This window comes from Dipodomys merriami, unplaced genomic scaffold, assembly GCF_024711535.1.
Source record: "Dipodomys merriami isolate MVZ:Mamm:240054 unplaced genomic scaffold, mDipMer1.0.p SCAF_14, whole genome shotgun sequence".
NCBI classification, from domain to species: domain Eukaryota; kingdom Metazoa; phylum Chordata; class Mammalia; order Rodentia; family Heteromyidae; genus Dipodomys; species Dipodomys merriami.
In genome coordinates, this window is record NW_027202715.1 from 19504313 (window position 1) to 19519037 (window position 14725).

Here is a 14725-nt window from a genome sequence, read left to right on the forward strand (position 1 = left end):
TCTCCAAGAAATAATGACAGGAAATGATGCTTTGAGAAAGGAGTCCTGTTCTGATGCCACAAAGCTCCCAAAGGAATGTCTATGATAAAGGTCACCAACCCCACAAGGGCAGTGTGGACACAGGGCCTGTGGAAGAAGGTTGCTAGAGCAGGGCCGCAGGCCCAGGAGGGTCAGCATCACCTCGGTCCTCCATATCCTCCCCAGGCCTGGCCATTCCAGGTGTCAGTTCCTTGGAGGGTCTTCAGTGGGTAAGGTACAACAGGTACAGAGCAGGGGCAGTCCTCAGGCTCACCAGCCTCTTTCTGATTTTCTGTGGGCCAGAGCCACGCAGCATCATCTTCATTGGCAGGGCTTCCAGCAGCCCCAGAGATCCTCTCAGAAAAAGCAGGGCTCCCTCACCCCCACATACCCCCATTTAGGGATGGTTTCTACAGCCCGGATCCTACTGAAAAAAAAATCTCAGAATCAAGATCAAAGCCAGATGCTGCACTGCTCTCCAAACCCTACCAATCCCAAACCACTTTTACCATGTGGAGCCGTTGGGTCATCTACCAACTTCTTTACATGGCTCATTGTTTTACTTATTTATTGAAAATGTCACAATAAATAGAATGCCAGGTCCCCTTGTCATAAGTAAAAGGTAGCCAATACAAATACACCATTAGAACAAAACACTGCTATAAAAGTCTGGAAAGGTCTCTCACTTGCCCTCAGCCCACCCTGCTCCTAAGGAAAAGCAGTACGTCACACCAGCACCAAGTTGAGACTTTCTTCTTGGCATAAAAAGAGTAAATTGGAACAACTCCTTTCAAACTGTGGTCCTGCACCTCTTAAATAGAGGCCCTATACCCCCTAATAGAATCTCAGAACTAGGGCACCCACTCCATATCTGAGGGATGCTAGGCTAGGTCTCCCTCCGCCTCATGCTTAATAATGTGAGAAAGCCCACACCACACCCCTTAGTCCCCTCCCCCAGAGCTGACTCTCACATCAAATCCAGCAAGTCCCTCTCACACACTCCCTGTTGGCCCCAGTGGTCACCGCTGGCTCAGGTGAGACACCAGGTAGACAAGGCCCACCAGCAGGAGGCCGCGAACCCCAAGCATCATGAGCAGGAAGAGCAGCAGGATGGAGGTCACTGGCTCCACGGCATGGTTACCCAAGTGCCACTGGGGGAAGCCCATGTTCACCAACTGTCTGTTGAGGTCATTGAAGGGCGACTGGGCAGCACCAAGCCTGGCACCTGCTTGCTGCTGCTGCTGGCGGGGCCCAGGCCCCCCTGGAGGGGCACCATGACCCCTGTTGAGAAAGCCCTGGAAGGTAAAGACAGATGAATGAATCCAGAGAAAGCTGCCATGGAACTGAGGCACCAACAAGGTGGGGAGTCCAGCTTGAGACCAAGAGGGTCCTCTCCTCCTCCATGGCCACTCTGGGCCACGATCCCTTCTCAGGATGTCACAAGCTCTCAGAGCACAGAAAATGCCAGTGTGTATTCCCCAGGTCACGCCCAGGGAGAAGGTTCCCAGGACAGAGCTGGGAGGAAGGAGTGGCAGCAGGGTAAATGAGAGGGCCTGGTCCTTGAGTACATCTTTAGTTCCCTCCAGAGCAAGTGTCCTGGGGTCACATGTTCATCTCCTCCACATTCTGAAGTTTCTCACTCATCTCAAAGACTCTCAAAGTCAGATGCTGGCTCCAGTTGGGGTCACTACCAAGTTAAAGGATAGATGGACCTCAGGTCTGAACTGGGAGGCTGACTTGGAGGAAGAAGACCTGGGCAAGTATGGACCAGGCAAAAAATCCCTTCATTCTTCCCAAGTTTGACCCTCTAGCTCCCCAGCTCTGCTCTCTGCAGAGCTACAGAAGGTTAACGAGCAACAACAGAAAGCCAGCTGCCCCTTCCCAAGAGATGGGTACCTACCTGCCGAGGAGTGCTCCCTCTCTGCGATGTAGTAGTCCTCACACGGGGGTCATCGTCCTGAACAATCTCCCCATTGGCCAAGATTCGCACCATCCTCCTGGGAGCAGTGGGTCCCTACAAAGCCTGGACACCTGCAATGCACAGCCAGGGGCCCAGAGGTCCAGTTCCCCCAATGACCCTGAATTCTTAGTCTCTGGCTGGTATCTGAGGCTCATGTACAATCCTCGCCTTGACCTCAGTGAGCCTGGAGGAAACAGCCTGCTGTGGAGACTGATGATTGGTGACCCACCCTGCACAGGTACTATGTCCCAGCAACAAGACAAGCGAGGGAGATGCAAGCTGTAGGGTTAAAACCTCACATTGACTGAGTCCACTAGGGGAACTGCCAAAAGGGTTGTGGAGTCCCACGTTTGAAGCTTGGGTTGGAATCCGGAGGCTCCTCACCCCATCCTGGCCAGCTATGTGAGGTGAATGTGGCCATGCACAGCTCGATGCCTTGAGGTTTAAATGGCTCATGAGGAAACTCTTGGCAGCAGAGAAAGTGCCCTAAAGCCAGGCACCAGTGGCTCACACCTGTAATCCTATTTCAGGAGGCTGAGATCCGAGGATCAGGCCAGGCAGGAAAGTCTCCATGAGACTCTTATCTCCACTTAACAACTCAAGAGAACCAGAAGTGGAGCTGTGGCTCAAAGTGATAGAGCACTAGCCTTGAGCCAAAGAGCTCAGGGACAGAGCTCAGGCCCTGAGTTCAAGCAAGCCCCACGACCAACTACAACAATAAAAAGTGGCCTGGGCCCTTTGCATCCAGGCCTCTCAGGGTAGAGGGAGACCAAGACATCCCATCCCCACGGCCCCCATTTCCCTCGCCTTTAAGGATGAGTCCTAGGCGCTGCTGCCCAAGAAGCAAAACACCAAGGACCTGAGCCTTCTCCTTCCAGGACCCTCCCAGGCGGTGGACACCCCTCCATTCCAGGCCCCCTGCCTGGCACAGCCCACGCTGGCTGCAGGCTTCCTAGGCCGGCTGGGCTGCGGTGGGCACACCCCACTTCCATGGGGGGAGGGTGGGGACCCCCAGAGCATCTTTGGCTCAAGGAGGGCAGAGCTCAACCTACCCAATATATGCGGTGCGGGGTGTTGCGCGTGACCGGGAGGGGGGAGGACTCTGCTCTGGGGACCCCCAAGGGCTCCACGGGCTGGGGCCCCTGGCCCCGCGCCCCTCTCCTGGCATCTGGATGACAAGGCCCCGTCCCGATGCGCCCGTTTGTGTCTCAGTACTCAGAGTTTGCACCTAAATACTCCGGAGCGCTGGGGGGGGCAAAAGGGGGGCCTGGTTCTCCCGCCGATGACCCGGGGCCGGGCACGGAGGGGACCCTGATGGCCGGCCCGCACGCAGCCCCGGGAGGGTCGGGGTCCCCCCTGCGGAGTCCTGCGCTCGGTCACACGGCCTCGGAGCCGGGGCGACGGCCGGCTGTCCAGACGCGGCCTACGGGGCCTGACGCCAGCCTGAGGCCGGGCCCGCCATGCAGGGCCCGAGGCCGCCCGTCCCCGCGCCTCCCCCCGGCGGGGACACCCACCTGCGGGCGCGGTGCGAGGCCTCCGCGGAGTCCTCTCCGGTGGCCGCCGCGGCTTCCGCCCACCTGACCTCACAGGAAGCGCGCAGGCGGGGCGCGGCCGGCGGCCCAGCGCCCTCTGTCGGCCAAGGCTGGGAACTGCAGCGGTCAGGGCCGGCGCCGCGGTCTGGGGCGGAGGAGAGAAAGAGGAGGGGGAGAGGAAGGTAAGGGAAGATGAGGAGTGAAGACAGGAGGAAGGACGGGGGAGAAGAGGAAGGGAAGGAAGCGGGACCCCACTGTGGAAAATCCCAGGGAGTGGGGTGCCCCTGACCTGCAGTCTGCCTGTGCCCACCAGAGGCAGGGTTGGCTCTGGATGCTCCTAACGCAGGATCAGCCCTGCCCTTCCCGAGCTCAGGATGCAGTGCACAAGTCAAGGCAGGTAGCCACCTGCTGCAGGCTTCCCCGAAGAGGTGCTTTGGGGCTGGGGCCCCGAAGGGTAGGTAGGAATTTGCCTGTTAAGCAAATAGGGAGAGGACTCTGGCTTCTAGAAGGAGTGGACAGGCAGCCTCTGCCTTCCCCTTCCAGCCATCCCTTCTGCCTTCTTGCACGGTAACCCACAGAGGACCTGCTCACACAGCTGGCCAGGAGGGGCTGAGCAGACTGTTTCCTTGGCTGTTCAGTGCCCAGCCTCACAGGATTGTCCTAGGGTGGGAGGGATAATGAGCAGAGTAAGACATATGCCCTAGGCTTCAAGGCCTCGTGGGCTGCTGCCATAGTTTAATTGTTGGATAATAAAGCCATAAGGACAAGAATACATTGTACAGATCCCCCCCCAGATCTGTAACTTATTTTTGTATCTCTTTTTTTTTTTTTTTTTTGGTCAATCATGGGGCTTAAACACAGGCAGGGCCTGGGTGCTGTCTCTGAGCTCTTTTGCTTAAGGCTAGCACTCTACCACTTTGAGCCTCAGTTTTTGAGTGGTTATTTGGAGATCAAAGTCTCACGGAGACTTTTCTGCCCAGGATGGCTTGGAACCGAGTTCCTTAGATCTCAGCCTCTCCAGTAGCCAGGATTACAGGTGTGAGCCACCAGCACCCAGCCTCCTTCATTTACATTTAATAACTCATACAGGAATGACTAAATGGTGAGTGGGTAGACAGAGCAAACCTTACATTGGGATCAATGATAGAATTAAAGTACAGAACAGCTGTAAAAGGATGGTCTTGTTCATAAGTGATATTCAGGTCTTAAGTTGGATCCCTACCTACATACACCTTTACCAAAAATTAATTCTAAGTGCATTATGTACACCTAAATATGTACAGAACAAAAAATTCTAATATGAATAATATATATATATATATGTGCATATTCTACACCTCTGAGTAGAGGTCTTAACATATTATTAAAAATATTGTCAGCCATATAGGATTAATAAACTTTATTTCATTAAGTTTACATTAAAGTTTAGAACTCCTATTTATCAAAGCACTATTTTGGTTTAGGGGGCTTTTTGCTTCTTTGTTTTTGTAATATTAGAGACAACCCAGGGCCTTGTAAGTGCTAGACAAGAGCTCTACCACTTGAACCACATTTCCCAGCTGTAGACATTCTTTGTTAGAATTTAGGTGCCTCATGCCTGTAATCCTAGCAATTTAGGAGACTGAGATCTGAGGACTGCACTTTGAAGCTAGCCCAGACAAGAAAATCTATGAGATTCCTATCTCCAGTTAATGAGCAAAAAGTCAAAAATGGAGTGTGTGGCTCAAGTGGTAGAGTACTAGCCTTGAGCAAAAAAGCCCAGGGACGGTACCCAGGCCCTGATTTCAACTCCCAGGGCTGGCACTAAAAAAAAGAAAAGTAGAATTTAGCCCATGTCTTCTTGACCTAATGTGCTAAGACAGAACATCATGATGGCCTAAGTGTATGGAAGAGGAGAGGCGCTCTCCTCATGATGAACAGGAAGGAGAGAGTAAGGAGGGGGCTGAGGACTCAGTACAGCCTTGAAATGACCTGCTTCTTTTAAGTCGTCTCCACATCCCAAAGTTTCCTCAAATGTCCATCCATTATGTTCCCCAATACTGGGGACCAGGCATTCAACACTTGAGCCTGTGGGCTACATTTCATATTCAGACCACAATTGATAGTACAAGGGTAAAGAAAATCAAAGACATGATCACAGAATTATAGTGCTTAACTTTAGGGGAGAATGAGGGACTTCACTCAGCAATTTTTTTCAAAAGCCTGCACATAATGGAGAGGTCAGGTTATAATGTGCTGGCATGTTCAACTTCTTGGCCAGCTTGGTGGCCAATCTGAGGAGTCTGTTTATCCCGTGATGGTTCAGGTCTGTTCTCACATTGGAGGCAGCCTAGGTAGGGTGTGTGGACTTTACCAGCAATGGATTGGATTTGAATTTCCTGGCTCTACGTACCTACTGTGTGGCCATATACAATTTGATTGCTGTCTCTGTGCGTTGATAGCCTCCTCTGTAAAACAGGATGATGTTACCACCTTATGAGGGCTAAGAGCTGTTAAGCCCTCAATATATGGCCTTGTTAAAAAGCCATACATTTGTTCAACATAAAAATCCTTCAAGTGCCTGTGCTATACTGAGCCCTTAGATGAGCCTTCATGGGCCAGTGAACTTGGACCCAAAGATCAGCTACAGAACTAAGGTGGGGCTCCATCTTCTAGTTGGTGCAGACCTTTGTTGTGTAATCTCTCACTAAACTCTTAAGTCAAATTTCAGGCATGGGCTAGCCTGCACCCCAAATCTAGTTAGAGACCTAGCTTGGAGAAGGCAGCCCTGATAGGAACAGGAGACCCTGCAGGCCCTCACCAGCCACCTGCTTCTACAGCTGGGCCAGGGACTTAGGACAAGCTGGCCCAGAAACCCAGGCAACCTCTTCTCCCACCCCAGTACATGGAAGAATGGAAGGAAGTCAGATTGTGAGAAAAGACGGGCAGGGAGTGTGTGGGAGCCCGTGTGCCTTGGGTGCCTTTCATTTTCCACAGAGGAAAGAGCAGACACAGAAGTGTGGGGGTGGGGTGAGTGAAAAAGCCAGCTCAGCCAAGCACTTTTTTTTTTGTGGGGTCTTAATTAAGCCTGGAGGCTCCATTGTTCCTTTCAGGGTGAAACATATGTTCAGGGACTGGCTGAGGTTGGGGACAGGAATTTCAATGGTGCTAGGCCCTATGGCCTGCCAGAGGAGGGGGGGGGGGCGGGCGGAGAGGAGTTGGGGAGTAACTGTCCCTAAGCCTTAGAAGAATCAATAATGTTTCCAGCCCAACCTCTCTCACAGTCACCTTTCCCTGGATCAGGTAATTAACAACCAGAGCCCCTGTTCCAGTGTGGGGAAGTGCCTGTGGGGTTCTAACAGAGCCAGCTCAATTTCAAACCTTGTCCTCAGCAGGCAGGACCGTCTTCAGTGGCACTCAGTTTCCCCACATGTATCATTCAGATAAAGCAGTCTAAGAAAAGGCAGTCATTTCCATGAGCAGGAGCCATCCAAATGGTCAGGTGTTCACATCATGCACAGGGATTCAGGAAAAACAAGCAGAGAGTGGTCCTCAGGGTTTGAAGAAGGAAGGAGCTTTTTCAGATTCCTGGGATGGCAGGAAGAGAAAAGACTTCCTTGAGAACATCAGGCTTTTCCAAAATGGATCAAAGGATCCATGGGGCCCGGGTTAGTTGGGGATCCTGATGAAGAAAGCCAGGCTGGGCCACCCTAAAAGTGTGAAAGGAGTGGGTAATTCCTGAAAAAACAAAAACAAAAAACAAAGGCAGGTGTTGCAAGTAAAACCTGCTCAGCCCACAACTGTGAAGCTCCTCACAGCCCACAGCAGCTCCCAACACACAAAGAAAGGAAGCGTCTACAAAGAAAACAATGAGGAAGTGGACAACAGACAACAAAGAGAATATAGGTAGTTTCTCTTCATCTGAGCAGAGTTGAGGACCCAAGCCTGTTGTCCTGAGCATGTAAGCAAATACTGGGCTGCCAAGATATCTCTCAGTCCAGTGGTGAGAAGCAGTGCCTCCATTCTGCCATTGCCCTGAGAACATTGAGAATATTTCAACTGAAGGATTGCAGGCCTTTAGCTTTTCCAACCAACAACCTGGCTTTTGATAACTGAATCCCAAGACAAAAATGCAGAAATATGGAAAATACAAGCATGACTACTCCAAAACTCAACAACTACATGGCAACAAACAATCATAAAGTGAGTGAAATCTCAGACAAAGAATTCAAAAATATGATTATAAGAATGATCCATGACTCTGGGCAGGAGTGACTCATGCCTATAATCTAGCTACTCAGGAGGCTAAGATCTGAGGATCATGATTGAAAGCCAACCTGCACAGCAAAGTCCTGGAGACTCTAATTTCCAAGCAGAAAGCCAGAAGCCAAGGCTCACATGGCAGAGAACTATTCTTAAGTGAAAAAAACAAACAGGAATGAAAGGCCCTGAGTTCAAGCCACAATGCTGGCATGAATAAAATGTGGAGATAATGGTAGAGAATTTCCATAATGCTGGAAGCAGTACTTACTGGGTCATTATGAGGAAACTCAAAAGATGAATACCAATGGGAATGTGAAAAGTAAAGCCTGCTCACTGAGGTTTCAGATAGGAATGAGGATTCCATTCAGGATTGAACTAAAAGTCATTTGGGTTGCATTTTGGCAAAGAATTTATTTTCATTTTGTATTTTGTTCATGCCCTATAATCTGGTGGAGGAAATTTCATGTCAGTCCAGATTCCTGGCTATCATATATGTGTTGCTGGCTACTTTTAGCCAAGTTTGTACTGAGAATGAGGAGCAAAAAGCAAAGTATAAGGATCTGAAAAACTTGGCCAGAAAAGAAGCACTTGTAAAGTTAGACCAAAGAAGGTATTCTTGGCTAAAGAAATGAGCCCCACCAAAAGAAGCTAGTTCTAAAATACACTGGGACATAATAAATTATATAGGCTTCTAGGCATTCACACACAGCGAGACCAAAGGAGGATAGTCTTAGGAGAGGAACAGAAAGGCACAATGCCAAGCTGGGCACCGGTGGCTCATGCCTGTAATCCTAGCTACTCAAGAGGCTGAATCTGAGGATCATGGCTCAAAGCCAGCCCAGGCAGGAAAGTCTGTGAGACTCTTATCTCCAATGATCCACCAGAAAACCGGAAGTGGTGCTGTGGCTCAAGTGGTAGAGCCTTGAGCTTGAGAGCTCAGGGACAATGCCCAGGTCCAGAGTTCAAGCCCCACAATCAACTAAAAGGGAAGAAAGGAAGGAAGGAAGGAAGGTGCAATGAGTATGTGCATTTGATCATATAAAATGATATTTATTGAAATGAACTCCAGGAAATGGAAACAAGAAGGTTTTTTCTTTTTTGATGTTTTTGCTTTCTTTTCTTTGATTGTTTGTCTATATGTCTTTGAGAGGGAAAGCACAGAAATGGAGAGACAAAGGGTGAACAAATGCAGCATTAGTACTCACTGGACACTATGTTGAAAATAAACTATACAACTTGTGGGTAGGATGGGAGGGAAAAACTGTGAGAAAGCAAGGGAAGGGTAACATTGCCAGACTATGTAACTGTAAACCCTCTGGTTTTTTTTAGCATTTTCAAATAAAAATAGCTTTAAAAGAAGAGAAGTGTTTTGTACTAAGGCACTAAGAAAGATGCCGTGAAGGTATCTCAGGACCTGGCTGGGCCCTGACAGCTCAGCCTCAAGGGTGTTAAGGACATAAGGAAATGGCCATAAACTCAGCTGAAAGACCTTGCTTTGAGATGAGAGCTCCTGGATGCCCTGCTGGTGTAAGGCCATCTAGGGAAGTGTTTCACCAGATTGTCTAAATACTTAGATACCACTGCAGCCATGCTCTGAGGGGGGCCGGCTACTACTTGAGCTGACAGTAACACCTTGTTGGCCTCACACAATATTGGTTTTGCAGATATGCAGGGCACAAGAGTTACAGGGTCATGAAAAGTCCACCCAGATTTCAAAGGAGAGCCTTGGAGTCAGGCAGTATGTAACAGAGTTGGGGTCCCTGGGGGAGGCCTGAAAGACTGAGAGAGAGTTGCAAAGCCAAAGATGCCCTGGAGACTCCAGGAAGATGGACATGCCAGGAATGTGAAGCAGATGTCTGCTCAGGAAGGCTATGGGCAGTGAGCAAAGCTGGTCTAAAAGAGATCATTGTGGACTGATACTATTAAGGCCAACCCAAGCCCTTTGGAACACACATCCTGCCACTATACACCTCCAGACGCTGTACATGGAGCTACAGGGTTTAATGTCTGCACTCTGGGCTTCAGATTTACTTTGGTCCCATCCCTACTTTCTGTGTCCCCATCCCTCCCTTTTGGAATGGCAATCTTTGCCCTATGCTATTATATGCTGCTACTGTAAAGCCAAAATAAGCCAAACAAGGACACAAGGCTCCGAGTTCAAGCCCTAGTACCAGCACACAACCAAAAACAGAATAGTCTAAAAAAAAAACACACACAAGGATGATTTCCATATTGTTTGTGTACTCTCTACTCAAGCTTTTACCTCCTATAGCAGGTGAATAGTAACCTACATCTCATGTGTTTGTAGAGTACTCTGCTGTTTGTAGAAGACTTTCATGCACTTAGAAAGCCTTTCTAATGACAAGGATTTCTCCCTTTTTTTGTTATTTATTTTGTCTGTTTATTTGTTCTTGGTGCCAGTACTAGGGCTTGAACTCAGGGCCTGGACATTCTCTTTTAGTTTTTTCGCTTAAGACTGGCATTCTACCATTTGAGCCACAGCTCCATCTCAGCTTTTTTCTGGTTAATTGGAGATAACAGTCTCATGGACTTTTCTGCCAGGGCTGATTTTGATCTATGATACTCAGATCTTGACTTCCTGAGGATTACAGACATGAGCCACTGGCACCTCACTAAGGCTTTCTTTCTTTCTTTTTTTTTTTTTTTTTTTTTGGGTCCGGTCCTGGGGCCTGAACTCTGGGCCTGGGCGCTGTCCCTCAGCTCTTCAGCTCAGGGCTAGCGCTCTACCACTGAGCCACCTTCCCAGCCCCCACTAAGGCTTTCTTATACTTGAATGAAACCTTCCACTCCTCCACACTCACTCAATCCAAGTGCCTTGCTCCAAGAAGAATTAAAAGATCATTCATGTACACACACACACACACACACACACACACACACACACATGTCCCCTTTCCTTCCACTTCTGTCTTCTGCCTTTAGAAGTTGGTGTTTCTCACACTGATTTCTGGGCCTTCTTTTCATTCCATGTTTTCTCCTAAACCGTTTCATCTATGCACACACACATTGTCTACTCCTAGCCAGCACATAAGTGTACATCTCCTTCCCAGATCTCTTGCAAGATGTGTGGGCCATAATCCCACCAACATCTGAACTTCGACATCTCAAAGGCACTAAATACACATCTTCCAGAGAGCTCTGTCCCACAGAGAGTTGTCTCCATCATATCTACCATCCCTCTCCATGTTTAATCCACCTCTAGAGCTTCTCTTCCTCTCCTAGCTAAGTCTACTCAACTCTCACCATGCTCAGTGCTCTGGCTCCAGTCAGAATCCAGGCTCTCTCACCTGGACAGGTTTCTTGGCTTCTCCTCTGTAAGTGACCTAAGACCATGTGCTAAAAGCTCATGGAACCGGGCTGGGAAGGTGGCTCAGTGGTAGAGCGCTTGCCTTGCATATATGAGCTCCTGGGTTCAATTCCTCAGCACCACATAAGCAAAAAGAAAAAAGCTGGAAGTGGCACTGTGGCTCAAGTGGTAGAGCGCTAGCCTTGAGCTGAAGAGCTGAGGGACAGCGCCCAGGCCCAGAGTTCAGGCCCCACGACCGGACCCAAAAAAACAAAAAACAAAACAAAAAAAAACAAAACTCATGGAACCATTGGGAAGTGATGGAGGTGGAATCTAGATGAAGAAAGCAGGTCACTAGAGGGCATGACATGGAAGGATTTATCTTGTCCCCAACCCCTTTTCTCACCCTCTCCCTCTACTTTCCAGCCACCATAAGGTGGCTCCACTATGACTTCTACCATGATTCTGTCTTATCACAACAGGAGAGCTAAGTGGCTGTGGACTGAATCCATGAGCCAAAATGAAGCGTTGCTCCTCTGAGTTTGTTTTTGCAAGTATTCTGTCAATAGCAGTGAAAAGCTGTCTGTGTCATTCTGCTCTTTGCATATTTGCTGGCCTTTATAAAGCTACATTATGGACATGGTTGTCCCCAGCTCAGAACCACTCAATGGCTTTCTGTAACTCTCAGACTAAATGCTCAGAATGCTCTGCAGGACCCTCCCTACTAGTGTCTCAAGCTTCATCATGAACCTCTTCCTCATTCAGTGTTCTCCTCCACAAATCCCTTCCTATGATCAAATAGGCCACCATCCCTCCTGCTTCAGATCTTCCCATCTCTTTGTGCCTACCTAGAATATCTTCTCTGACCTCTGAATCTTCCTGCCACCAGCTATCACTCAGAGATCTCACTAGGATTACCAAGTATGATTGCTTTGTTAGTGTCTGTATCAGCCCTGGGAGAGACCAGGGGTGTTTAGCTCATTCAGAGGCTCGCACAGAATAACCTTAGTAAAGCATTGCTTTGCTAAGAGCTGGGCCCTAATCTAAGTACTATGTATGTATTAGCTTGTTTAGTCCTAGAATAGATTTGGGCTGAGTGCTGTTATTTCCTCTATGCTATGAGATGGTGTGTGTGTGTGTGTGTGTGTGTGTGTGTGTGTGTGTGTGTGTGTGTGTGTGTGTGTGTGTGTGTGTGTGTGTGTGTGTGTGTGTGTGTGTGTGTGTGTGTGTGTGTGTGTGTGTGTGTGTGTGTGTACTGGCCCTGGGGCTTGAATTCAGGCCTGGGCACTTTCCCTAAGCTTTTGTGCTCTTTAACTTTAACTACACCTCCATTTCCAGCTTTTCTGCTGAAAGGTAAGAGATAAACGTTTTCAGAGGCTGGCTTTGATCCACAATCTTCAGATCTCAGCCTCCTGAATAGCTAGGATTACAAGCCTGAGCAACCAGAACCCAGCCTCTGAGCTTTTCTACTTAAGGCTAGTGCTTTCCTACTTGAGCCACAGCTCCAATTCCTGCTGGAATTGGTTCTTCATCACTCATTCCCTGAGAGTAGGTAGATGATCACTTTTGTTGAACATAGAAGCAAGCAGCCTAGGGTTGGAGTTAGAATCCAAGCCCTGGACTCTTCCTGCTAGCTTTGATTCCAATGTCTTTGCCCGCAGATACCCCAACAGAAGCTTAAACTTAGTTAGCTGGTCTATAACTCTTGCTCTAGGTAGCTACCTCCCCATTAGGCTCTGAGCTCTTAACAAAAATACTGTTCTACTCTACCACTGACCACATTGCCTAGCCCATTTCAGTAAGTTTTTGCTAAAGACTTCAATGTTTATTTTGTCTTGATTTTTATGTAAAGATTTTCATTCAGTCAAAGCCTTGACACACCTCTTTAAAAAAAAGAATTGCCAGGAGGCTTGTGGCTCACACCTGTAATCCTAGCTACTTAGGAGGCTGAGATCTGAGGATAGTGGTTCAAAGCCAGTCCAGGCAGGAAAGTTTGTGAGACTCTGATTGTTAGGAAAGTGGAGGAGAAAGAAAGGTCAATCCCTCACTAATCTCCAATTAACCACCAGAAAACCACAAGTGGTGCTGTGGCTCAAAGTGGCTCAAAGAGTGCTAGCCTTGAATAGGGGAGAGGGGAAAGCTCAGGGACAGCGCCCAGGGCCCAGGTCCTGAGTTCAAGCCCATGACAGACCAATATATACATCAGTCCCATGGTTCTCAGGAAGCTGAGATCAGAAGGATTTCAGTAGATGGAATATAGACTTGGGATCAGACTTATTATCCCCACTCCACAAGTACCAATGAATGGGTAAGTCATCCCTCCTAACTTAATAAGATGCTGATCCTTAAGCAAGCTGCCTGCCTCATTTGATGAAGACTATGCCAGCCAAAGTAGTGATGCTGTTTATAGCATTTATAGACTCCAAAGTAGGTTGGTGGAGGGAGTGGTGCAAGAAAGACCATGTATTAGAACTTCTAGTTACTTCTATTTACATTATCTTTGCTCCCTGGATACACATCTCTTTGGAGACATGGTTTGTTTTTGGTTTTGTGTTAGTACTGGGGGCTTGAACTCAATGTCTAGGGAGTGCCCCTGAGCTTTTGTGCTCAAGAATAATACTCTACTACTTGAGCCACAGCTCCACTTCCAGGTTGTTGGTGATCAATTGGAGATAAGAGTCTCCTGAACTTTCCTGCCTAGGCTAGCTTTGAACTAAGATTTTCAGATCTCAGCCTCCTGATTAGCTAGGATTACAGATGTGAGCTACTGACACCTGGCCGGAGATATATTTTATACTTATGCATCATATTTATTCAGAAATGACTGAGCACTTATTACATGCTACTGCTAATTATATTATAGGAATTAGAATCATTTGAGCTGTGTGAAGCAGGTACTGTTATCCCCTTTTACAGAAAATTAAGACACCTTCAGAAGGGTTGAGCCAATAGGCCAAGGTTACACACAGCTGCTAGGTATCCAAAATGACATATGGCTACCTAGCTCAAAATCCCACCTGAATTTTTTTCAGGGGGGAAAGAGGGAAAAAGGGAGAAAAATGAGGGAAAGGGTAACAAGTTAGACAAGACATATAATCACTACCTTACTTATGTAACTGTAACCTGTCTGTACATCACCTTGACAATAAAAATTTTTAAAAATCCTACCTGGTTTATATTAGGTTTAAAAGTACATTTATAATTTGTAAACCATACATTGCATATGTTTTATATTGAGCATAACATGTTAGAAATTCTGAATATCTAACACATTTTGAAGGGTGTTACCACATGGCTTTCTTTCTTTTCTTTTGGCAATGCTGGGATTTGAACTCGGGGCCTAGTGTTTGTTAAGCTGGTGTGCTACCACTTAAGACATGCCTCCAGCTCTGCTTTTACTGATTAGTTTTTGTTTTTGTTTTTAATGTAGTTTTCCCCCAAATTTATTGAGGCATAATTAGTAACTAAAAATAGTGTGTGTGCATATATATATATATATATATATATATATATATATATATATACGCTTATACTGATTACTTTTTTTTTTTTTTTGGTTGGTCGTGGGGTTTGAACTCTGGGTTTAGGCGCTGTCCCTGTGCTCTTCAGCTCAAGGCAAGCGCTCTACCACTAACTTGAGCCACAGCGCCACTTCCAGTTTTCTAG

The 14725-nt window shown here is 47.8% G+C and overlaps 1 protein-coding gene across 2 annotated transcripts; it reads right to left on the reverse strand.

The window, feature by feature from the left end:
- Positions 1–572: 572 nt before the first annotated feature.
- On the reverse strand, positions 573–3569 carry Fam241b (family with sequence similarity 241 member B). Of its 2 annotated transcripts, XM_070020936.1 has the most exons (4): positions 3493–3508; positions 3031–3223; positions 1919–2049; positions 573–1313 (listed from the first exon to the last, which is right to left on the reverse strand). In XM_070020936.1, the coding sequence occupies exons 3-4, from the start codon at positions 2009–2011 to the stop codon at positions 1038–1040; spliced, it is 369 nt and encodes a 122-aa protein (XP_069877037.1). In that variant the 5' UTR covers positions 2012–2049; positions 3031–3223; positions 3493–3508; the 3' UTR covers positions 573–1037. The 2 variants fall into 2 exon arrangements, with proteins under 2 accessions (XP_069877037.1, XP_069877036.1); XM_070020935.1 differs by lacking the exon at positions 3031–3223 and having other exon boundaries at positions 3493–3569.
- Between the last annotated feature and the right edge of the window lie 11156 nt (positions 3570–14725).

What these genes read in the sequence shown, in the direction of transcription:
- Fam241b (XM_070020935.1), bottom strand. Translation starts at nt 2,011, where the DNA reads ATGGTGCGAATCTTGGCCAATGGGGAGATTGTTCAGGACGATGACCCC. An exon ending in GAGGGAGCACTCCTCGGCAG is followed by an intron (nt 1,314 to 1,918) that starts GTAGGTACCCAT and finishes TTTACCTTCCAG; the next exon opens with GGCTTTCTCAACAGGGGTCA.